The 25,180-nt window shown below is 37.4% G+C and overlaps 1 protein-coding gene across 1 annotated transcript; it reads right to left on the bottom strand.

Moving 5' to 3' along the window:
• On the bottom strand, positions 1-20,345 carry LOC594176 (transcription factor Dp-1). The gene is made up of 12 exons (XM_793624.5): positions 19,773-20,345; positions 13,482-13,603; positions 11,440-11,503; positions 10,965-11,080; positions 9,134-9,228; positions 7,590-7,637; positions 6,719-6,887; positions 6,075-6,290; positions 4,570-4,721; positions 2,590-2,756; positions 1,513-1,670; positions 1-1,076 (listed from the first exon to the last, which is right to left on the bottom strand). The coding sequence occupies exons 1-12, from the start codon at positions 19,813-19,815 to the stop codon at positions 924-926; spliced, it is 1,503 nt and encodes a 500-aa protein (XP_798717.1). The 5' UTR covers positions 19,816-20,345; the 3' UTR covers positions 1-923.
• Between the last annotated feature and the right edge of the window lie 4,835 nt (positions 20,346-25,180).

The raw sequence follows: 25,180 nt of genomic DNA, 5'->3' as shown, positions 1-25,180 counted from the left end.
TTTTGTAAAGCGCCTTGAGTAAGTTATTAGATATGTATTTATTATTATCATTATTATTTCACATGGTTAATGCAAGTAGCACTGCAATATTAAACGTTCACAGCAAACAGCATTTCAATCTCTCTGTATAGAAATATCTTTTTTGATAAAACTGTTTCTAGACATGTACAATATGTTCCCAATTCTAAGTACCCACAAAAACTTCTGTTACATTAAATATTATATAATCTAGAACATCAAGACTTACCATGCAACAAACCAAATCAAGTATGCAATATGATGAGAACATTTTAACTTGGCTTCAATTTGATGTCATTTTTTTTCTTCTTTCATTACCGGTAGGTAGAATAAATGGTCTTTACCACTTCAAGTCACCCATCTATGCAATTCTTCACTATCAATACTAGAAAACGATTAAACCTCTGTATGATGCTGGGGGAAATCTCCACTAATCTCTGTTGGATAGCTTAAAATGAAGCTATATATGTTGATCCCAAGGCACATTGTTTGTTCCAATCCATGTCTGTCTTCGAAACTATCCTTCAAAATGTCAGCTGATCTAGCAAAGCCCTCCTTCAACATATCAGCTCAGCTCAACTCGGCTCAGCTCAGCTCATCTCAGCGATCAATTCTTTTTGTCCTTCCACTCGTTACACTTTCTTTATTCTTCAAGAAATATCCTACATGCACTCTCCAAGGCTTTTACAATACAGCACACATACATGTGCTGTAGGTTCCATCGATCCTAGTTGACATGAGTCTCAAAGTTAAACGTAGTCTCTGAAGTCACACCAGGACGAAACCAATCAATCACACATGTTCAGTCTGTGTGTCAGTCAACATAGCCAAATCTTTGTACGATACATACAAGCTGATCATAGAGTTAACATTAAAGGTGCTCGATGGAAGAGGATGAGGTTGTATTACACTTGGAATGATTCGCGACTTGATTCATCACTCTCGCTGTCTAGTAACGAGCTGGGGGTATCTGTAGCGCCTCGTGACGGCCCTGCATCTGAGTACGAGCTTAGACTAGATGACTGTGAGATCGCCAGGTCTGCGGTGGCTAGCGCAACCTACAACGACAAAAACAAAACAATTCCATCAATTTAGTACAGACAAAAGTACTGCAAAAAATCATAAATTTATCGGAAATCAATAAAAAGTCAGTTTCTATGTCATACAGGCTGAGCAGACAGAATATGTGGACATGTTAATATCACAAAAACAAAATAAATAACCTATACTTTCTTTACCATTTCATCTTTATATCAAACAATAGGGGCTTTCAATTTCCAATGCCATTGGTTTTGTGATTGTGGAAACAAATTATATAATTGTAATCAAATGCATACAAAGTGACTGTTCTGCAAACAACTTATCAAGTTTCCAAACTGCCATGACATGAAAATGTCACAGTCGGTCGCCATGCACTGCAATACCCTGATGAATTAGGGAGTTGAATAAAACATATGAAACTTATACCCTACTAATTTGAGTGAGTGGTCTTACCTCAGCATCGACAGAATGCGCTAAGGCCAGCGGAACAGCAAGAGGTGAGAATTGAGGATCACCAGGTAGGTGTGTCTTAGAGGCACCTTGGGTCTGGATCCCACTGGGTCCAGCAATGATGGTTGTACTTGAAGAACTCTGACTCTGCTGGGCCATTTCTAATCATATCAAAAACAATTGTTATCTCGTATATATCAACTATAGCTATTTAAAACTGACGATTGTTTAAATATGACATTAGTTGGGGGTTGTCACTGTAAGGGACGGACATGGGTGTTCTGCTACAGCACACTTCTTCAGAACATGCTCAACAGTCTGAATTTGACCACATGGACACATGTCAGAGTCTATTCATGCTTGCTGCAAAACACGTCCTGATTTGTTGAAAACAATATGCATATGTTTCTACTTCATCATTACATAGAGAACTGAAGTAAGGATGTCTTATCTATTTTTAAAGGAAGTTAATATGATATCTTGACATTAGGATGTCACAATTCAAATCCCAGTTCTAATTCTCCATCCAAATTTGTGGTAAACTTTCAGTGTTAGAATAGAAACTCTATTTAAAAAAAAGAAAGACATGTGTTACAAGGTTATTCTTAACATCTTAGCACTCATTTACAGTTTAATTGCTATCATTTCCCAACCAAAACAGCCCAACAAATTTTGTCATTGTTTTTTCAGGAATCTTTTCAAAGACTTTCTTACAAAAATTCACTGGTAAAGCAAACAGTAAAAAAAATAATTTAAAGATGAAAAATATGGAGGATACTTAGAGGGCTACAGGGGGCATTTTATCAGCTACATGGCAAGCTAACCTTACATCTCAAATATTAAGAAATATAGTATTGACCTCTGTGAGGCTCTCTTTTTTCCACTTCCATCTGAATTTATTCTAAATATAGTAGTTTTATTAAGTAAGCAATGAAACAGAGACAAAGTCTGTGCAAACTGCATCCAAGAAAGTATCTCTTGCCTACACTTTACAACTGCACATAACAAAGACTGTCTTACTCCTTATGTTTACAAAATTGTATAAACAAGAAAAAGAAGATGTTGAAATTGTTGTCTAACCTGCTAGGTAAGGTTCCAATGTCTTGGGAATCATGGTCTTGGCTCTCTCTAGATCGCTGTGACTACATTGCCCTTTCTCTAGTCCATATGCCATTCCCATTCGCTTCAATACTTCAATGTCATCATGGATTTGAAATGTATCGTTGAAGTTGAACAGATACTCATACCTATGATGATTTAAGACAGATTCATATTCAATATTCAGCGTTCGATCAATAAAGGCATAGCTCTCATTCCAATTATAACGTCACATAACTTTATTATGTCACTAACTCACTCTGCGAGGGATGAAAACTGAGACCTGACAGTCAGAGTTCAACTTCATTTGTTTCGGTCTTTAGTTCTAAACTAGATGGAATTTGACTGGGAGCAGTCGAAAATGATGCCTCCGTCATAGAGCAATTTTACAAACCAAAACAGAAGAAATTTTTCGAATTCAAGTTCAACTGTAATCCATTGACAGGTTCTCAGAATATCGTGATTACAAGCAATTTCTCATGACCCTTTGATCTTTGACCTCATGACCCTAAAATCTACTCAGTTCATTGGCTCTGCAAGATGTCCTGAGTTAAATAGTAATCTATCTGTCAGTTCTAATGAGAATGCGTTCACAAGCTATTTTTGCATATATAATGAGCCCATGACCTTTGACCTTATGAACCAAGAATCTACTCAGTTCATTGGCTCTGCAAGTAACATACATGACCTAATTTTGGCAGGAATCCATCAATCGGTTCTTGAGTTAACGCGATCACAAGCTGTTTGTGCATACATAATGTGCGCTGTGGCCTTTGACCTTTGACCTCGTGACCCCAAAATCTAATCAGTTCATTGGCTCTGCAAGTAACATACATGACGTAAGTTTGGCAGCAATCCATCAATCTGTTCTTGAAATAACGCGATCACGAGCTGTTTTTGCATACATAAAGAGCCCTGTGACCTTTGACCTTTAACCTCGTGACCCCAAAATCTAATCAGTTCATTGGCTCTGCAAGATACATACATGACTAAAGTTTGGCAGGAATCCATCAATCAGTTCTTCAGATAACGCGATCACGAGCTGTTTTTGCATACCTAATGAGCCCTGTGACCTTTGACCTTTGACCTCGTGACCCCAAAATCTAATCAGTTCATCGGCTCTGCAAGATACATACATGACCAAAGTTTGGCAGGAATCGATCAATCGGTTCTTCAGATAACGCGATCACAAGAACGGGACGTACGTACGTACAGACGTACGTACGTACGGACGGACGACCCGAAAACATAATGCCTCCGGCTACTTCGTAACGGAGGCATAAAAATACTTTGGCAGTAACCTTTCAGGAAAAAATGAATTTATTTTGAAGTAAAACAATAAAATAAAAATTAATAAATTCCACTTGATTTTAAAAACATGAGCACAAACCAGCTCAGCCTTAAATCAAACTTATATGTTTAAGGACCATATCCAAATACAAGGCATCACGGATCAGTCAACTAAACAGCAGAAATACTGCTGATCATATCAAGGATAAAGGGCTGAAATGGCTGGCAGGAGGACCTAGACCGAGGATCCAGCTTCTAAGATGATCATTCACAGCATTTGTATGGCGCCATATATCTGTTGCAAAAAGCAATTGAAGGCGCGAGCTCCTCCAATAAAGTGAGCATTTAAATGTCTGAAGGAAGATGTGAGTTTTGAGTGAAGCTTTGAAGTAGTCCAGGTTGTCAATTTCGCAAGTAAATGATGGGAGGAAATTCCACAGGCGAGGCGCAATAGAGGGCCCTTCCAGCATAAGGCATGATCATCTCTTTTTAGCAAAAAGTGAAATATTATAAAGAGCTTGACATGGGCATAACTGAACAATTTGAAGAATAGAAGTATAATTTAATCAAACTGCACTTTGAAACAACAAGGAACTAGTAAATATCAGAAAAATCCCCCAACCCCCCCCCCCCCTTTTATGCTGTGCCTGTTCAATATGAATGCATACTTACTTATCATTTGATATGCTGCAATCTATGACCGTTTTCTTGCTGGTATTGACAATAATATAAGGTAAGTGGATGGCTGAGTTACTAGTTGGTGGACTTGCCCCTGTATCTTCTAACCTCTTGTTGCGTGTCACCAGGTTCTTAAATGCAATTTGCTGTATTCATGAAAAGGTGGTGATTAAACAAAAATTATTCATATTTTACATGTCTTTACGTTACATGATATTCATCAAATCAATTTGACATAGAATGGATTAATGGAGGAAAGAACACTGGACAAGAGAGGTCCGAAGGCTTGAGAAAAAATGCTAGTGCAAGGCATCTCCTTTTGGAAGAACCTTACAGTTGTACTTTCCCGTAATACAGTAATTCATATAGACCACTGGCATTGGGGTTAGACAGATAAATACATAAAGACAAAATTATCATTTATACAATTTAACCCAAGTTCCCGGCATTTAGCAGTATAGCCATTGCCATGCACACAAGTACTTGAAAACCAGAGCCATCTATACACAGAGTTTGGTCAACCCGGTTCGAGTTGGACACAATACGGTGACTACTGCTTTGTTGGGCAAGCACAAAACAAGTTGGCCAAACTCTGTGTATAGATGGCTCTGTTGAAAACATACCTCCCCCCCTCAACTTTCAAATGTTTGATACTCTGATCACCAAATTGAGTTGCCATGACACATGCTACTGGGACAATTGCTCTGCGGTCAATTCGTAACAGTGACCAAATTCCTAACTTCAACCCTGGACCAAACACAAGGCCTCCTTTACCCAAAGCTATCCTAAACCTAACATAAAAACACTTGCATTCCTACACCTATCTCTCTCAATACCTTTGGCAAAATGAAGCCAAGGGCAAAAGTCATTGGATCACAGATCTTTGGAGCTCCAGCTGTGCCCCTACGTCTTCAAGAGATGGCCACTATTTTCTACATGAGCTACAAGTTGCATTAAAGATGCATAGAAGTCGGCTCTCATGGGGAATTCAACACCATTCGGGTGTTTACCCAATAACAGGTGTTGTCAATCACCAGGATTAGCCTTCGGTTCTATGACCAATGGGCCCGATGTAACGCATTGCATCTTCCACCCATACCCCCATAGTAAAGTGGTAAATTATTATCTTCACCCAAGACTCTCTGAGTGACAAGGGGGGTATTTTTTTCGTATAGGACTACAGGTTTGCAGTGTTCAGACTTGCACACCCATTAATGGTATTTTCACCAAGTCAGGTATCAGCGTATTAGGGTCTTCTGCACATGGAAGCTGATAGGACAATGGAATTGCTGTGTTCAGACTTGTACACCCATTAATGTTATTTTCACCAAGTCAGGTGTCAGCGAATTATGGTCTTCTGCATATGGAAGCTGATAGGACCATGGAATTGCTGTGTTCAGCCTTGTACACCCATCAATGGTATTTTCACCGAGCCAGGTATCAGCGAATTATAGTCTTCTGCACATGGAATCGGACGACCCTCTCCCATTAAGACCTACCTGTAAGAGGAGCTCTTGAAGCTGTGATTTCTTTTGTCGTATGCTGTCTAATCTTTTCCTCTTTTCCGTCTCCAGCTTGTCGCACTCTTGTCTAGAGTTGGTTGGCAGGCCAATCCATTTAATCTCTTTCTTTTCTTTCGAGATGATGTTCATTGCCATGAGGACATTGAGGGCATCGTACACCCGCCGCCTGATGTTCTTTTGATCGTACTGATGCTGTAGAATAAGAGAATAAAAATACTGTAAATAAGATAATCTAATACTATAATAATATATATATATATATATATATATATAATAACGTTTCATTTACCCAGGGTAGCCACTTCAGTTATGAAACTGCTCTTCCAGCGGGCCCTGCATAACATAATGTGTTACTACTACCCTTCTCCAATCTAATATGCTGAGCCCCTAGCTAGAAGGAAGAAGGTCCCATTGTTATAAGTCTTTGGTATGACTCGGCCAGGGTTCGAACCCACGACCTCCCGTTCATGAGGCGGGCATGTATGCGTTATTGTAATGAAGGTTGCAAGTTTACAGTGTTATCGCCTTGCTAAGTAAGATTGTCTACCCATCGAGCATAGTATTGAGCATTAGAGCATAGAGTTGGACGAGTATATTAAATGAGACATAAGATAGCATACCGATTCTGATGGTAAGAACTGATGCGCTGGCTGACTAAATTCTCTAACGAGCTCCTCTGCTACTTCATTGTACGACGTGATGCCTTTCTGCTGTACTTTCTCACACACCTTCATTGAGAAATGCCGGAGACCCTTTGATTCTTTCTCTCTCTTCTTCCTCTTGTTACTACTGTGAACAAGACATCATAAAAAGCAAAATGAAATGCATGTTATAAAGAAATTACATTTTTCTAGCTTCAAAATAAGACTAAAAATAAAATATCCATACTTGTATGATAAATTGTCAATTGTGAATGAGGATGGAGATGTGATTTGTCGTCATCATAGATCAGTGTATGTTAAGACAAAATATTACAACGATTTTCATTTAAAACTCCTACTTTGTAACAAACTCATATCTGCAAAATAGAATATAATTTCTCTTCAAATCCATAGTTTTCTTAGGGTTTAATGCATAAATCAGTTATAAAATTCCACTTTTTGAGTAGAAAATTGCATCAAAAGACCGTTTTCAATAAGTAATAATAATAATAGTGGATATAGCGCTCATGTCTGTCAGACTTGACACTCCAGGCGCTCCATTCATTAGTTACATATCGATGTCCCAACACGGAGGAGGGATCGTTGGTCACAGCACAAGATATGTGTGTACCTTCAACAACTATAAGACTGGGGCCATACACCCCCACCCCCACCCCTTTTAATTTCATGTTTACTTTGCAATGTTTCAGGTCTAACAAATCTTTTGACTAAAATCAGGCAAATCATTGCTGAGTCGCTTGGCATTGATGACCTTACGCCAGCCTCAACTAGTGCTTTGAACACTTATTTTCCCTGCTAGCATATATTTTATTCAAACAATTGGACTTACTTATCAAATTCATCTGAAAAGTCAGCCTTTCTCTTCTGTGATGACCCTCTGTAAAACAATAACAAATACAGTGTGAGTAAACATAAGTGTTTTGCTAAAACTACAGGTTTGTTTCAGGCTCATCCCGCTGGTAGCAAAAGTATTTTGCCAATTTACATTAGGGCATATTTACTCAAGATGGCAGTAGGGCTGGAGAAATCTTTGTTCTTGGCACTTTCAAATGCTCCATATGAATTAAATAATATTAATTAGACTGTCCATAACTTCCTTTTCCATACTTCATGACTGCCAAGGTCCTCCAATACACTAAACATGAATTTTTATATTATGATGAATTGGATAAGGTAAAATTGGATGATGTAAAATTAACTTATTTTAATTTGTGGGCAAAGGCCTTCAAGAGATACAGTTTAGTATGAATCCAGAGCTTGTACTTTAAGCAAAGTTATTAAAGCCCATCTGCACTAGTTTGGCCAGGAGGAATTAGACCTCCCAGGATGGTTATCTCATCAACTCGGCTCTTGATTAGCATAAGAAACAGAGGATCATGGGGGACCAACGGGCACCGCTTACGCATGTTTTCCATATAGAGGGAGCAAGTAGCTACAAGTAGTGCAGTGGGGATTAAAGATACCGAACATGACACTCACAAACATCTTCATCAACAGTCACAATAATATGTGCGCAGAAAAATGTGAAATTATGACTTTTCAAGTACAACATATACAGTCATGTCATAGATGACACTACAATCATTAACATCATAATCATATTAAGCATATAATGATACAAATCATGAATCTACAATCATAAAAGGGAAACCCAAAGTAAAATATGACAGATTTACACCATCAAATCAAAGACCACTATCTTAGTAAGGCCTATAAAAAAAAAAGATGTTGTATTGCCCTTTGCGACTGACCCAAAAATCTTGAAATCTACGGTCGGCTTCTTTTTTACCGTTTAAACCGTTTAAAAAACAAAATTAAAGATAAAGACCAGTTATGGTCATGTGATTGCATTGTGGAAGAAACGCTGTGGAATCAATCAGAAAAGGTTAGTCATCTCGCATATAAGTATTGGTGTGTACTGCAAGGTTCTGGAATCACCAATATGATAAGAAATTTGGCCCAGTCTTTGTAAAGTTAAAAGCACTGTACACAGAAAGATGTATATGGGACTAGGCACACGTGCGCGACACGTGCGTTTAACTCTCACACACCAATAGATAAACTAATTTACCAAATATATCAATTAGAAGGCGGTTTCCTGGCAAAAAAATTATCATTATGTATTAGTCAAAACATATTCTTTCACATGATTGGTAATAAGAGCTTCCATTTAATTTTTTGAAATTGGGGCGTTTCCAATACTGGTCTTTACCTTTAAAATGTATCAAAGCATTCAAAACTAAAAAATATCAGCCCAAAGAGGGAGTAAAAAAGTATTCCGACCGACCGACCCATGTTTTGGCACCTAAAGGGCAATACATCATTTTTTTTTTTTAGGCCTAATACAAGTTGCACAATCTGTTTGTAACTTACGACCAACTCGGTGACTGCAATGACACTGGTGTGAATTGTGATTGGCTTGGGCTAGCAGCTAAGACTGTTGTACACGGTCTCTGTGGTGTTAGTATCTGCAACAAGAGAGGAGAGGAGATGCAGTTACACACACCGTAATTTACCAACACTATGATTTTCAGACTTACAAACTAGTGGAGTAGCTACAGTCTATTTGGGAAAATGAGTATGGTAAAACCGGTCACTCAAAGATTTTTTACTTTTTTGAGGCACTTCATGATCATTTTGTTAGGGCTTCAATATTACAACATATCACAGACACTGATAACATGTAGGGCCATGCATCTCAGATTTAACATTGCTAAATGATGCCTTTAATGCTTAAAAAAACTCAGCCTTCCCCAATGCAAAGAAAAAGAGACAGCTCGAGCAGCAAGCAGACCTTTTTTTTAATCATTATTCATATGCTTGTCACACTTGTTTTGCTTAGCCCCAGACTAACCTTTTGGGCTTTTCACACACGCTGTTTTAGTCCCATACTTTGCACCTATCTAGGATATATGTAGGAATTACATGTAGCTAGCCTAGGACAAGCTGTATAGCGTGAATATTCATTAGGAAATTTTCTGCAGCTGTGAACTTGCTTGCACTAGCAGGAGGCCGGTCAAGGTTCACGATAAAAATGTATGACATTTTGCACTGGTAATGGTTTACTGGAAATGCATATTCATGAATATGTCGCCTCTGATTGGACAGTAGGTTTCTTGCTTCTTCTCTGGCCTGCTTCGATACACTGGGACTACGCTATTTTTTGTTGTTTCTGTTATGCATTTGCCATTCTCCACCCAGGTGTTAAATGGGTACCCAGTAGGATGAAAAAGTTAATGTGGTTGGATTAGCAAGTTGCGCTTGTCAAATGACGATTGGCTGGAATGCTCCCCAGGGAGTGGAAAATGTGCATCCATTGTGTTGTGGGTAAGCCTGAATCTGATGACCGGGGTAATAATATGGGCTGCACCTAGAAACAAAGTATTACTGGTAGCCGCATTATAAATGTGAGCTTGGCACTGGAACGGCAGAGTTAGCCTTGCTTTAGGCGAGGCTAGCTCACTTTTGTAAATTTGTGTCGGAAAATAAAGTGGGCTAAGCTTAGCCAAGGACTATAGGTGGGGCTACGACCCCCCTTTAGTCCCACCTATAGTCCGGGGCTAAGAACAATTTTAACAGTGTGAAAAGCATATCAGTCGATCAAAAATGCAAATCAACACAATAAAACTTGCATCAGAATGGACATGTAAAATATACAGCACCGAAAGGTCACTTTGGACAAACTGGTTGTAGTCTTAATAAAGGTAAGATCTCTCATTATATTGAACCAAAATAAACATAGATCCGCCATTTAGGATTCTCATTAACTTGTTTCTAAATATGTATTCGTGTCACTTTTCATAGAAATTTGTCTGGCACGTGAACTCGTTTGCAACATATACAGCACAAGAGAGAAAGCAGGAAAAGAGTTAAAAACAAAAGTGAAACTGAAAATACCTCCAAAAATTCCCTAAAATTGAAATACATGTATTGACTCAGTACAATACTAAAACTGCAACCATGCATGTACAGAAAAAATGGAGAAACATGAAAAGGGGAATGAATGGAAGATTGAGTGGGTGATAGGGGAGACAGAGAGAATAAGATTGACAATCCAAAATAATATGATTTTTTTTCATTACACATGGTGTATTCTAGGACATTGCAGCATCAAGGTTATATCAACCTGTAGTCACATGTAATAATGCTTCACTATAACTTATTCAAATATAAAATGGCTTCATTGATCAGCACCTATACTTACCATTGGAAGCCCACTGACATTCGTAGTCGTGACGATAGTTGCCACTTTAGGTAGGATTTGGGTAGTGGTCTTCATGGGTGACGGCTTGGGAGAGATGAACTGAGGAAGCTGAATGACTGCAGAGAAAGGGAGGTTTCAAATCATATATTATACACATATTGACTGGTAGGGTTAAAAATACAACATTCTTTAGACCACCGAAGGGAGTTATATTTTCCCAAGGGGTTACATTTTCACGAAGCGTACAACCTCTGTGTTGTTAGGTAGGACAAACCATAATGTCCTACCTAGCGACAATGAATGCATGCAATTCGCATTCTGACTATTGAAATACAAATATTCATAACAGGTGAATGAAATAATTTATAACATGGCACTCAACAAAGATTCATGCATAAAAGTTGATTCCATTACAAAAATGGTCTATTGATTGAGCTGGTCGTGCTGTTTTTAATATCTTTGCTTGACTATTTACCTCTTGTAACTTGCTGGAGATTAGTGTCTCTTCTCAAAATACCTGAAGGGTCAATCAACTTTGCCTGCAAAATAAACAAAACAGAGACACTGAAAACATGAGATACAGCACACAACTACATGTATATGTACAAACACTGGTATAAATTACTATTTAAGTTCTACAAATGTATGTATTTCATGTAGTACAACACTGTGGTGATGAAATTTACAAGCTATGTTCACACAGGACAATGATAGTTTTAATGATAGTATAGGCCAGTTCCGGTCATGTGATTGCATTGTGAAAGAAATGTGGAATCGATCAGAAAAGGTTGATCAGTATTGGTGAGTACTGCAAGGTTCTAGAATATCAACATGATGGAAATTTGGCCCAGTCTTGGTAAAGTTGCAAGCACTGTACACAGTGTATAAGGGACCATGTGATATCTATCCAGGCCAGATTGATATAATAATTTACCAAATATATCAATTCGTAGGTGGTTTCCCAGCAAATTTTGTATGATCCCGTATTAGTCAAAACATATTCTTTCACATGATTGGTAATAAGAGCTTCCATTTCATTTCTTGAGAGGGGGGTGTTTCCAAAACTGGTCTATACCTTTAAGTTAGCGAAACCTCAAAGTTAAAAACAATGATCTGCTATGACGATGACGAGGGATCACACAAGACCATAACAATGAGTATTCAAAGCTTAAAAATACAAGCCGGGAAAGCATTCATTTTAACTTCAAGCTGGCATAACCTCCTTAAAGTCAATTGTGTGAACACAAATTAATTAAAGTGAGGACCCTCCGCTGCTCGTTAATATCGTACTTAACTCAAGATCTCTTGTTAATAACTTTGAGTATAGTTCAAGTTATGAAACCGTGTCTGCAGTTCCTAAAAAACGACAAAATAACTTTTATAAAATTTAAAACCTTAACCTAAACTTTTGTCAATCCATCAAAGTGTTCTATTACCGGTATTTAATCTTATTTGTGTTTTATTTATAGAAACCTCACACGAGCAGACAAAAAACAAAACAAACTAGAATGTCTTCCAGGAAGATTGCGTAACATCTAATAGGCGCAAAATTGCTTCCCCCCCCCCCCCGGCAATATCAACATACATGTAGTTTGAAGATCATATACTGTCCAAAGTAACTTCTATTATGAAGGACCTATCACACCCACTGTTTTTTTGTTTGACTTTTTAACTGCTCAGGAATTTGTTTGTGTGTACCAAGAACCCAAAGAACCATTATTCAAAACTTCATTCATTCCAAATTATAATAACAAGTATATGTACAATGCACGAACAACATTATTTAACCAATATGGTTTCACCTTTTTACAAATTGTAATATCCGTTGTTCTCCAGTACTGTTGAAATTGTACTGTCATACATGTATGTTATAGTACAGAAGTGTCAAAGTTGAGTGGTTTAAGCACTCGACTTGAAATTCGAAGGTCGTGGTTCGATCCCCAACACGGCACTATCATGTCCTTTGGCAAGGCATTAATCTACATTCGCCACACTCGACCCAGGTGAGGTGAGGTGAGGTGAGGTAAATGGGTACCTGGCAGGAATTAATTCCTTGAAATGTTCGAGCGGTGTAATGGCAACTAGGCTAAAGCTGGGGTAATAATCAATTGTGCGCCTCGGAATAGAATTGTCTAGATAGACGGAGCTAAATGCGCGCATGCCTATTATTATAATCATTATGATTTGCCATGTTTTCTACATGTAAATGAAATTCATTGATGGGAAATTGCATAGTGAGGGAAGGCCTATGCTGCAAAGCTGTGATTTGATTTTTTTTAAAATGTACCCTGTATATACATTAAGCAGATTGCTTTTAGGCAAAATAAGAACGTTGACTATAGTGATTTTGAGTTCCAGTAATCCATGCCACAAAAAAATCAGGGGGGGGGGGGTATAAATAAATATTATGTAAATCAATAAATACTAAACAAATAAAGAACATGTTGATGAAATTAACATGTGATCTTGTTGATGACAACAGACCACCTAAATATAGGTTTGAAATATTTGCTTTACCTCTCGCGCTATGCCTCCAAGCCCAGCATCATCATAGAAGCTTATAACCTCGTCACCAACGATATCTTTTCCCGATGACTTTGAAGGCGTCGATGGTTGAGTCTTTAATGGGCTACCCTGACCTGAGCAAGAAGAAAAGACAAAACATATGTTGGAGAATGTTGTAAACTGAACAGGCAAACTAATTTACTGACTATCTTCATACTATCCTTTCTCAATCCTTGCTTTAGTGTAATTCTTTCTTTCCTTCTTTCTTTTTCACTTCCTCCATTCTCCTCTATCCCCCTCCTCTTTCTTCTCTCTCTCCCTCTCTCTCTCCCGAAACATTGCATTCAATTCATCTCTCATTTTCTACCGGTACTTCTCCAATATACTTCTTGTATTTTTCTTATAAAATCTGAAATACAAGTCATCAATATCAAGTTCTTTTTCTCCAGCTAAAAGTGTTCACAGAATATCACATACTCAGTAGTGCTCTTTCCCCTGAAAAAAGGTCATTTCCTGTGTGAAGTACCTGTGTTAAATGTGTATACCATACATGTAAATAGCAAATGAAACAAGAGATAATCCTTAACATGACAAAACTCTTCCTTATCCACAATGACCATAGGCCCATTCACACATCCCAAACACCATTTGGAAAAATCTTCAATTTTTCGGTACCGTATTTGCCGGCGTAAAGGCCGCAGTATTTTTAAAAGAAAAAATATCAAAAAGTCGGGGTGCTGCCTTTGCGCTGCAAGAGTAAAATATCGCAAGTCAAAACCATGAAAACAGCATGAATTTGTACATATGGGACTACAATGAATGGTACTGGAAATTTCTAGAATAACTGGCTTGCTGCTCATGGTGTCTTCAAAAAAGCAAAAATTTTTTTTTTTTTTTTTTGTCTACAAAAATGCAACTACTAGCGAAATACCAGGATGTGAGATAAACAGACAATTTTGGTTGCAGTGTAAATGCAGCTCAAGTGTCTTTTGTAACAGTTTTGAAACCTAAATTAAAATTTTGTTTGCCGAACTGCAGATAGTATCTGGCTCTGAACTTCTGCCATTTTTGGTGTCGTGCTTTAGCTGCCTACATCACAGTAGTACCAATCATGTGACAGTAATGATTCCAAACTTTATGAATTACAGACAATTATGTTTTAGTTGAAATTAAGTTCAATGCATTTTTCTTTCAGCAAATGATGTTGTGTAATCTAAATGGGCAATTTTTTCCTCCCGTTTTTTTAGACAAAAAGGCTGCAATTACAAGTTGACACACAGTGTAAGCTCAAAGTAGACTGCTCCACAGGCACAGCTCATAATTATTATAGCGAAAAAGATACATGATAATGGCCAGAGAATCACAATACTGTGGGGAGTCTCAATTTGCGCCTTTTGCGGACATCGTATTTGAAACCCATACTGTACAACTTAATAAATTATCTAGGATGCCAGAACTTAATTACATACACTGTACTTAATAATAATAATGAAAATGTTACTTATAAAGCGCTTAACACCGAAGTCTCTAATCGCTATACTTACAACACTATGGTGAGACAGTGCCCTGCTCTTTTTTTAAAGCCAATTTTTTAAAACTAAACATTGATGGTCAGTTTGAGTTAGTGTACACACACAGAGTATAGTGCAGAGGCCTATAGCATTGTGACAGCATACCATGAGTAGGCCTACACAATGGATAGGGGATACCACCTGCTTTCATGCAAACCACCAATCTATTGTTACACCCAGAAATGGGAAAGCATGCAGTACGGGGTCGGGTGTGAAAGGGAGGCTGCTCTGGCCTGGCTGGACAGCTTGTGAACCCACTCACCTCCTTCCTCACTTGTGTGTCTACAGGCGTGTTACAATGGGGGACTTTAAATGCCCCCTCAATGGGGATACAGAGGAAGTTATTATTAATGCTCCTATTGGTATGCGTGCATCAGTGGAAGTGTGTCTAGAGGCATACAAAGTCCAAAGTTAAAGAAGGGTACACACTGCTGATTGGGGGTGTATGAAAAGCTTCATGCACAATGGCACGGACAGTCATTGTCCAGTGGCTGATCTTGTAACTCTCTTTCTTTTCAAGAGAACAGTTGTTTGATCAAATCAAATACATTTTTTAGCTCAGATACACTAAATAACAATAACTAGCTTTTGGCACATTATTTATATACCATAAATGCATGCATTCTAACCGAGGATAAAACCTGCAATTTCAGAAATTTACCTCTTCCCTGTATGACCTTTGATCTTTGACCTTCTTATGTAAGGGCACTGTCTTATAAAGATTTACGATTGATCCAAATCAATCGCATGTCCTCCAATCATTGTAGACCATACCTGCCAACCTGAGACAAGAGAAATTAGGAGTAAATTTTTCTGGATGGACTACGAGGTCGCGAACCACCGAAGGATTGGGGTAGTAGCCCGTAGATTGGGGGGGGGGGGGGGTACACAGGACTTTAGGGTCTATTTTTTTTTTCCATGTCGCTGTGTATATCTTCTATGAGCGCGAGCGCGGATGTCGGTGTGATCTGGTTATCAGTGCTGTGTTATGCTTTAGTCTTATACATACATACATACATATTGGTATTTATTGAGCGCCTTTACATGAACATGCTCAAGGCGCTTTACATTTCAAAATACAAACATAATAGTTATATACTCTCCAAGTGCATTACACTCGGAGTTTTGAGGCATGCACTCGGATTTCGGAGTTGGTATGAAAAATGCGGAGGAACTCCGCCTAAATCGGGGTGGTTGGCAGGTATGGTAGACCCCTCTTTTAAAACAAATACCATATTTGCCGGCATAAAGGCCGCAGTATTTTTGGAAGAGAAAATATCAAAAAGTTGGGGTGCAAAACTTTGTGGCGAAAGAGTAAATTTTTTTATATAGGAATATTGATGCATTTGGTATCAGTTTGTTTGGGGGTGCGGCCTATGCGGTGCTGCGGCCTTACGGTATGCTTTTTTAACTTGTGCAAGAGTGATATGCAATGCACTTGGTTACCAGTAAGTCACAATGAGACAGACAATTGAGACATGAAGTCTTGTTCATTATCCTATCGTGACTTCACTTTGTGTGCAGTACATATCACAAATTATGCACTCGCAAAAATGATTTATGTGTATTATCCCTAGGTCTAGAGCTGATGAGCTTACTTCATGATTTGGCACGACGAGCGAAATATTCTCAAAACGAGTGCAAGTTACCCTTGTGTCCAACCAATAAAAAGATGTTCAAAAGTACATGTATGAAACCTAGTATCTCAATTGTCACCATTACATCTGTATGTTTGATATTAAGTTGCACATTAAACACACAAAGAGTAAACAATTTTGTCCTTACCGAAGTATTTTGCAAGGGTACCAGTATCCATTGGCTTAGTCACAATTAATGCGTATTACCAATGTCGAAAACCAGTTGAAAATGTTCATAACATTAGGAGCCATATAACACTGAGCTCCTGTAGGAAATATTTTTATTCAGATGATCATATCTCGGCCAATACTTAACATTTTCAGCTGGTTTTTTACATTTGGACATTATTTTTGATGCTCTTTCAGAAAAATGAAGAAAAAATTGAGAAATTCTAAGAATAGATTTTTAAGATGTCACAGCTTTGGGACTCTATTCCAACTACCGTATTTGCCGGCGTAAAGGCCGCATTATTTTTGGAAGAGAAAATGTCCAAAATTTGGGGTGCGGCCCTTGCGGCGAAAGAGTAAAAAACCAAAAACAAGTCAAAACCATGAAAAAAAAGCATGAATTTACACATATGGGACTACAATAACTATAACACTATGGTACAGGACATTTCCACACATCTTAATGACAATTTTATCTTGCATTGTTGACATGAAGACGAAAATAAACTTCCAAAAACAACATCTGCCGATAGATCTTGATCTAAGTTCATGCCAATGCATTGCAAAAGTAAAAGAAGGGACCGTTTAATGGAGCTGCTGCGAAGCATCCAGCCAAAGTCGCCATTTTGAATCCATTCACAAGAGAAAGCTGCATGAGACAGCATCAGGGTCGGGATGGCCGAGCGGTCTAAGACGCTAATTTGTGTCACATCTACATCTGAAGGGGAGGGTTCATATCCCGCCTCCGACAATTTTTTTTTTTTTTTTTAAATGTTAAAATCGGGGATGCGGCCTATGCGGCGCTGTGGCCTTATCACCGGCAAATACGGTAGGCCTGAGTCAAAATGGTTCACGCTAACACCAAAGTTTGAATATTTGATTTTGGTATTGGATATTTCAAAATTAAATTTCTCAGTGATATTTAGAAATAAAATATAAAATTCACAGATTTAATTTCAATTTAATTAAATATATATGCTTTACAGAGTGTGTTCAGTTACGAAAGTTTAACAAAAAACTTTCTGAAGACTGAAAAAATCCAATTATTGTCATATACATGTAGATAAAGGTGAGTTCTGGTCATCTGATTGCATTGTGAAAGAAAAGGTGTGGAATGGATCAGAAAAAGTGGATCATGTAGCATGTTAGTATTGGTGTGTACTGCAAAGTTCTGGAGTCATCCAAATCATAATAAATTTGGCCCAGTCTTGGTAAAGTAACACACACACACACAAAATCAAAAATTAAAAAAAAAAATCAGGAAGTTCTAAAATAGTATTTTCTTTCAAATGCCGTTGGAATTTAACCTTTTAAGTTTTTTGGCCTGCGAATGGGACATAGTACCTTTAAAGATAAAGACCAGTTATGACTGTTATGGTCATGCGATTGCATTGTGAAAGAAACGTTGTGGAATTGATCAGAAAAGGTTGATCATGTCCCTCCACTATTTTCTGTTATATACCTTCCTCCTTTATCATCAACAAAAAGTAAGGAATTAGTTAACACTGCTGTACATTTTTTAAGGACGTACATGTATGGTATCATGTGTTGACCTGCGCAGTATGAACGTTGTCAGATTATTGTACTTGAGGTAGGATCAATCATACTGCTGTAGACAGCAGGGGCGCTGGTCCGAGAACGAGGATCGTCTTCATAAACGAGGATATCCTCGTAAACGCGGACAAAATTTGTCCTAAAGAATAAGGATCGTCTGCGGACATTTTTTTTCATCATAGCTCTGCGGGTTTCGGGTTTCGGGTTACCGAACCGAGCGATGCAAAAAATGGATTCCGCGTAAGAAAAAAACCCTAGTACACCATCTTCTTTTATGGGTTGTCCATCTCTTGAGGATTCATCGCTCATAATGTGAAAGTCTCTGTACAGAGTCAATGTAAAATGCATCAAGAATATCATCGCGGAATCCGCTTTTCGCATCGTCGCATTTAGGAAGACGATCCTTAATCTCGGACCAGCGCCCCTACTGGCAGAGTGTAGTACAAAGGATTAATAGGAAGCATCCATAACATTATATTTGATAAATGACTCCACATCGGATCACGTCATGTTTATTAAAGGGATCCGGTAACTTTGTCTCAAATTCTGAAACAAAATTCTGGATTTAGCTCATGATGCAATGATAATTATAAACCTTTAGGTCAGTCAGGAACCCCATGACTTTTACAAGCCGATCGCCTGTCTGATTATCAAGATATTTATGATTGGAATTACAAATTTTGAAAACCGTTCGCCTGACGGTTTTCATAACACTACAGTCTATTGGGGAAAACGAGTATGGTAAAACCGGTCACTCAAAGATTTTTACTTTTTTGAGGCACTTCTTGATCATTTTGAAGCGCAATTTTTTTAGGGCTTCATTATAACACCATATCACAGACACTGATAACACGTAGGGCCGTGTATCTCAGATTTAACATTGTTAAACGATCCCTTTAAGATTTACATAGAGTAAGTCATTGACATATTATTATTAATCATTATCCTTGCTTTAACATACTACTATCTCTCTCATACACGTAATTCAATTGGCAAGAATACAAGGAGTCGGGCTAACTCGGCCTGCTGCAAAACAGTCAGTCTTTGCAGCGGGGCGAGTTGTCCCCGGTTCCGAGTTAGCTCTGCCTCGGTTCCACACAATCTCAGAAGCCAGATTCAGAATATCGAATAGTCTAGGCCTAGATCTAGACTCTACCGGCTATTCTGTGACTGTGGGGGAAGTTTCCTTTAAATCACAGACTAGATTCTAGAGAAACACTCTTCACTCAGAGTCAGATCGATCATTGATTTAACTTGATCATGTCTTCATCAACTTTTATTTATTCTTAGAGGTCTATTCTTAACTTCATTCATTACTAGATTTAGGATCTAGAATTTTATAGAAAAAAAGAAGAACTTTAACTAAAGCTTACCCTCAGGACCCCACAAGCTAGTTAAACTAGCACTTGATTCCATAGTGATGAGAAAATAGTCGATATAATATTCTAGCGTTATTAGTCGAAGCTGGGTCGACGGGATGTTAAAAAGACATGTTTGCTTTGTCTCGATGACGTCGTCAGCAGGCCCAAACGGTTGCACTGGCGATATACACGCTTCGTTAGCCTACATCATATGCATAAGGCTAGGCTCGCGTAGATTCGATTGTCAGTGGTCCGGTCTGCCTGGCCTGACTTGAGTCGAGTCGATAGTCGTACACTGAGAGATGGCGTCCCATTGATTTATTTTTCTCTCAAGGTGCAGCTGTACGACATCGTCTCTGTCCTCGCGGTGTACGGGTGATTTCACGTAAAGTTTGTCAAAACCAACTGGAGAATCTAAGACTTGATGATAAATACTGTAAAATTAACGTCTGTAGGCACATGAAACATCGCACAAGATAAATTGTCTCCACTGGGTACAGAGTTTAAGACAACAAACAACCAAATAACCCACTAAGTTAGAATCGGGACCGGGTCGTTCGGGAGTTCCCTAGTAAACTGAGCTTGGCGGTGGTGAAGAAACGAACGTTTTGATTGGGCGAACCTAGACCACATGACTTAAACAACATATTAAAACGCACGGTGCAAATTAGATTATGTTTACATATGCAAATTGAACCTCCGGGTCGCGAACTGATGGGAGAGGGTCGGTCGAAGGGACAGTCAAAAACTGTGTTAAATTTCATGATAAAGGTCATTAGCTACTTGTTTGGATTTTCATCAACAAAACTGATATTGAATTCTAAATATGAATATTTGCTATTTATGTGAATAATATATAGATTATAGTTCATACAAAATGACAATTATAATATATTTTTTTACATAACTAGTCTAATATATTCATCTCTCATGATCTCTGTATTATATATTTCCGAAGAGGTATACTTACATTTTTGCTATTTCTGTCTATTGTAATTTTGACATTTGCACTCAATTATCTCTGTCCTATATATATATATATATATATACCGTGTGAGTAAAACAACAAAAAACAAGATCCTGTTCACATACCACACAAAAATGATACCAACTGAATTGGGATAAAACACTCTTTCATAAGATGTATATTATTGCATAAACAATTTTTAAAATAACTAGCTATTTTCTAGGTGTAAACTATTTTTTGACTCTAACTGAATATGATTTTTGTTTTCCTTTTTAAAGTTTGATTTGTAGGCTGTTTCTAATTAGCAATGCAGGATCATTTTCTTAATTTCCTAATCTGTCATTATTATGCTTATATGTTTGTGTCTCCATGCAGTCAATTTACTCTGATGTGCACTTTTTCAAAAGCAACTTCATCATGATTTCTGATCACATCCATAAAATATGTTCTTAACTGTAACTATGACTTTATAATATACAGATCTATTGCAGTTCTTTTAAACCAAAATCAGCTCCATATATAGGCATCCTCTGACATTATCAAAATTGTATTCACAAAGAGATTCGATCATACACAGCGCCCTCTTCAGGTTCATGTAATGTTAAGTTGAGAATAAATTATGATTGTTTTTCTTTTCTTTTTCTTGGAAGAGAGAGAGAGAGAGAGAGAGAGAGAGAGAGAGAGAGAGAGATGATAAATGTACATCATACGGCATTCATGTTTATTTTTCTTTATACTTACCATTCACTATATACATTTCTAGTATGTGCTGTAGTATGCCTACACATGGATTTAAAAAGAAGTCCTTCGGGTTTGGCATCCATGGGGCCAAAAAATAAGGAAAAAGGAAAGATCGAGAAAGATAGCAACGGAAGAAACTAAGAAACGAAAGAGAAAAGAAGTTAAAATATATATAGAAAATGATATACGTAGGGAGAGGGGTGCAAGAGAAAAGGAAAGAGAGAGAGAGAGAGAGAGAGAGGGGGGGGGGGGGAGAGAGAGAGAGAGAGAGAGAGAGATAGAGAGAGAGAGAGAGAGAGAAAGCAACATGAAATTTAAATTTACACACAGAGATTACATTGCCGGCATGTGCACTACACGGAGGAAAGTAGAACAGAACGCGGAAAACAGTTTTATTAAAATTGAAAATGTCTTGAAAGGGCAACCAAACACTTTTATAACAAGTTCATTTGTTAAAAAGTAAAAAATAAGATTAATATAATGGCGGAAGATTGAAATTAATCTGACTAATAATAAGAAAGTAATGAATTATCATATATATATGAGATCACTTTTATATACGCGAATCCCAAATTCGTAGTTTGGTCAGTGCATGGATAACTTTTCCGTTCATTCGTGTACATGAAAATATCATTAATTTATGTGTTTCTCTAATAAGTACTTTCTCCCTTGGGGCACTACCCGAAACATATTATTGATAGCATATTATTCTAGTCAGGTCCTCCCGAGTCATATATTTGGGGGAAAACTGCATTTCAGTAATTCTGTGTTGCAAAAAACGTTTGTCTGCCATATTATACTTGATAAGTTCATACATCACAGAGACATTACCGGTCCAGCCAATTTGAAGGACCCATACCTATAGCTAAAACTTTTAACAATTTAGAATTTCTCATTTTTTGTCCCATTTCGAACTTTCATCAGACTACATCTCTGATTTTTCAGATACTATGTCCCTTTTGCAGCCAACATCAAATTCTGTAGAACTTTGCAGGAATTATGAATAGGGTAGGTGCAGAGAATTGGAGACCGTATAGGGAATTGGAGTCCACTAAGCTTGAACACATCACTGACTGTCAGTGTTTGCTCCAATATTGCTATAGCGCCATATGTGGCCTTTAACAACACTACTGCATAATTATATCCAATTCATTTCGAAGATTACAATGTGCTCTTTCTCCGAGAAATTGGCAAAATTGACCAAGGTAACCAATTTTGATCGTAAAATTTTGCTCTGATATAAAAACACAATTTTCATTGAATGTTGTGATGTATGCCAATATTTAAGGGGGTGGCTCTTAAAAAGTAGTTTTAACATGAAGTTTATGAAGTGTGCCAACCATCACAGAAAACTTATGGCCATTGTATGTTGCGAATAGGTGTTGCACAGCACATTATGAAAGGTGTCTGATCAGAAATGTGTGCAGGTAATGGGGGACACCAGGTCCAATATTTATTATTATTATTATTCATTTATTGGTATATATTAGGCTATTATTATTATTATTATTAAAATGATCGACCAGCAGCACAAGACTGAAAGGGTTAATTTACAAAGGTATAGTGATGTAAATAATATACATGTACAATAGTATTACGAAACATAGTAAATAAATCTGTAACATAATGACAATACAGCAGAATTATATTGCGTTCGTTTATGCACATTACGTGAAAGGATGTACTAGCAGAAGATATACAAGAGCAGGGGAAGGTATATGGCTCATGAAAGTGAGAGTGGTAAAGCGAATGGAGTAGAGAGAGAGAGAGAGGATGGGAGAAAATGGGAGGTACACAGAGAGAAAGGAAGAGAGAGAGAGAGAGAGATAATTAAATAAACATATTATTCCTAATTACATGTAAAACATTAAAGGTAATACAAAGTTTTGGGAAATTTTGAAAATTGGGTGGATAGTGAATCTTTACAATTTTTATATATTTGGATGCCCCTGTGGATGTATTATAAGCACTAACAAAATTAACCCCTAAAACACTTCTGTTTTCGAGAAAAATTGAATATAAAAATTTACCGGTGCTCCCGGTAAATTTTGGTAAATTTCAAATAGCGCCTACGGCCGTACAATGGTAGCTGCGACCATGAATATCTCAGAATATGTAGTTGTGATATAAAATTTCCAAACGGGAATAGCTAATCAGTCGATTTTTGTCAAGAAACATTGTTTCATAGCTAAATTAATATATTGACCTTGAGAGGGAGCTATACAACATGAAGAGTTAATTATTTCTAATTTCATAACTTTAGACTCGATTTCAACCGGGACAACGATCAATGAATATTGTAGAAACGCATATGCTTCCAATATGTAAATTTGAACCAAATTCATGACCACATATACCAAAACTTTGTAAAACCTTTAATGAAAATTAAGAGAGTTAGATTTTGGCGAGACGTTAATCATCATACAAGTACATGCTAGAAGAGATAAAAGGGAAGGTTAAAAGAAAAAAAGATGGAGAGAATTTTGAAGAGAGAGAAAGAGGGAGAGAGAGAGATGGGGTCGTTTGTTGTGAATGTCGAGTATGCCCAGGACAATCAATGACCCGATGCTGGTTGGTTAATTGTCCATGTACAGAAATATTTTGGGCCACATTGTTTTAAAATCGTTTCAAAATTACAGTAAGTTCATTGGCTGCATATATCTCTTTCAAAAGTGTTTGAACTAACCATAACAATCCCATTTTCATTCAAATTGTATTTAAAATGTCTTGATTTTTTTAACTGTCCCTTATATTACCTGCACATGTAGGTAATGTTAGACCTTTGGTGCTGACGTCATTAATCATTGTTATCTTATTAATCAGTTACATTATGCCCACAATTTTGTTACCAAAGAAGTTACTGAAGAGAATACAAAACTTTCTGTATATGTAACATTTTTCATGTTTATGTAAATTATGTAAAATGTGCCTAAGGGTCCGTCTCCAATTCCCTGCACCTACCCTATGTCATGTATGTCCTTTCTGTGAAATTTAAACTTTAGCAATGTCCATATAATATTCAAATTATGCAAGGAAACCCGTTTACTTGCTAGACTTCACTGTCAGACACTATTGAGTGACTGACTGGCCTTTTTCATCTTTGGTAATAACATACATAAAATGAGCTGTAAAGGGTACATGAACATTTGTCAACATCAATAACCCACTTATTGTAATGGCCAAAATTAAACTGATTGAATCTATGCGCAGCATAAAACGTACGACCATTCGGTACAATGGTCTGAAAAATCAGACTATTACTTACTGGCTCTTTAACTCCTAAATCGATTTGACAACTAATAGTCAATATTTTCCCACTTAAAGACATTTTCAATTCCCCCTTTTTTTAGGGAAGTTCTAAATTAGTATTGTCTTTCAAATGCCGTTCGAATTAAACCTTTTCATTTTTGGCCTGCAAATGGGACCTAGTACCTTTAAAGTAGTTTGCTATCTAGATTATATTTCCCTTAAAGCCCCTCTGCACTAGTTTGGCCAGGAGGGATTAGACCTCCCTGCATGGTCACTGACAGTTGTTTATCTCATCAAATCAGCTCTCAATTAAAAAGGGGGTCACGGGGGACCGGGTTTGCCATACAATGCGAGTCCAAAAAAAAGTTTACACCTAGAAAATTGCTAATTATTATTAAAAAAAACACACATCTATAAACAGTAAATTATTATTTATTGTTTTATCCCAAATCATTTAGTATAA

The sequence above is a fragment of the Strongylocentrotus purpuratus genome, unplaced genomic scaffold (genome assembly GCF_000002235.5).
Source record: "Strongylocentrotus purpuratus isolate Spur 01 unplaced genomic scaffold, Spur_5.0 spur5_scaffold_12, whole genome shotgun sequence".
NCBI lineage: Eukaryota > Metazoa > Echinodermata > Echinoidea > Camarodonta > Strongylocentrotidae > Strongylocentrotus > Strongylocentrotus purpuratus.
Note: the sequence above shows the minus strand (reverse complement) of the source record. Positions and strands in the feature narration are given on the sequence as shown.

Coding starts and splice junctions, on each gene's coding strand:
- LOC594176 (XM_793624.5), bottom strand. CDS start 19,815: ATGGAATCAAGTGCTAGTTTAACTAGCTTGTGGGGTCCTGAGG. Junction 11,504..13,481: donor TTGGAGGCATAGCGCGAGAG/GTAAAGCAAATA, acceptor TTTATTTTGCAG/GCAAAGTTGATTGACCCTTC. Junction 9,229..10,964: donor ATGTCAGTGGGCTTCCAATG/GTAAGTATAGGT, acceptor CTCTTGTTGCAG/ATACTAACACCACAGAGACC.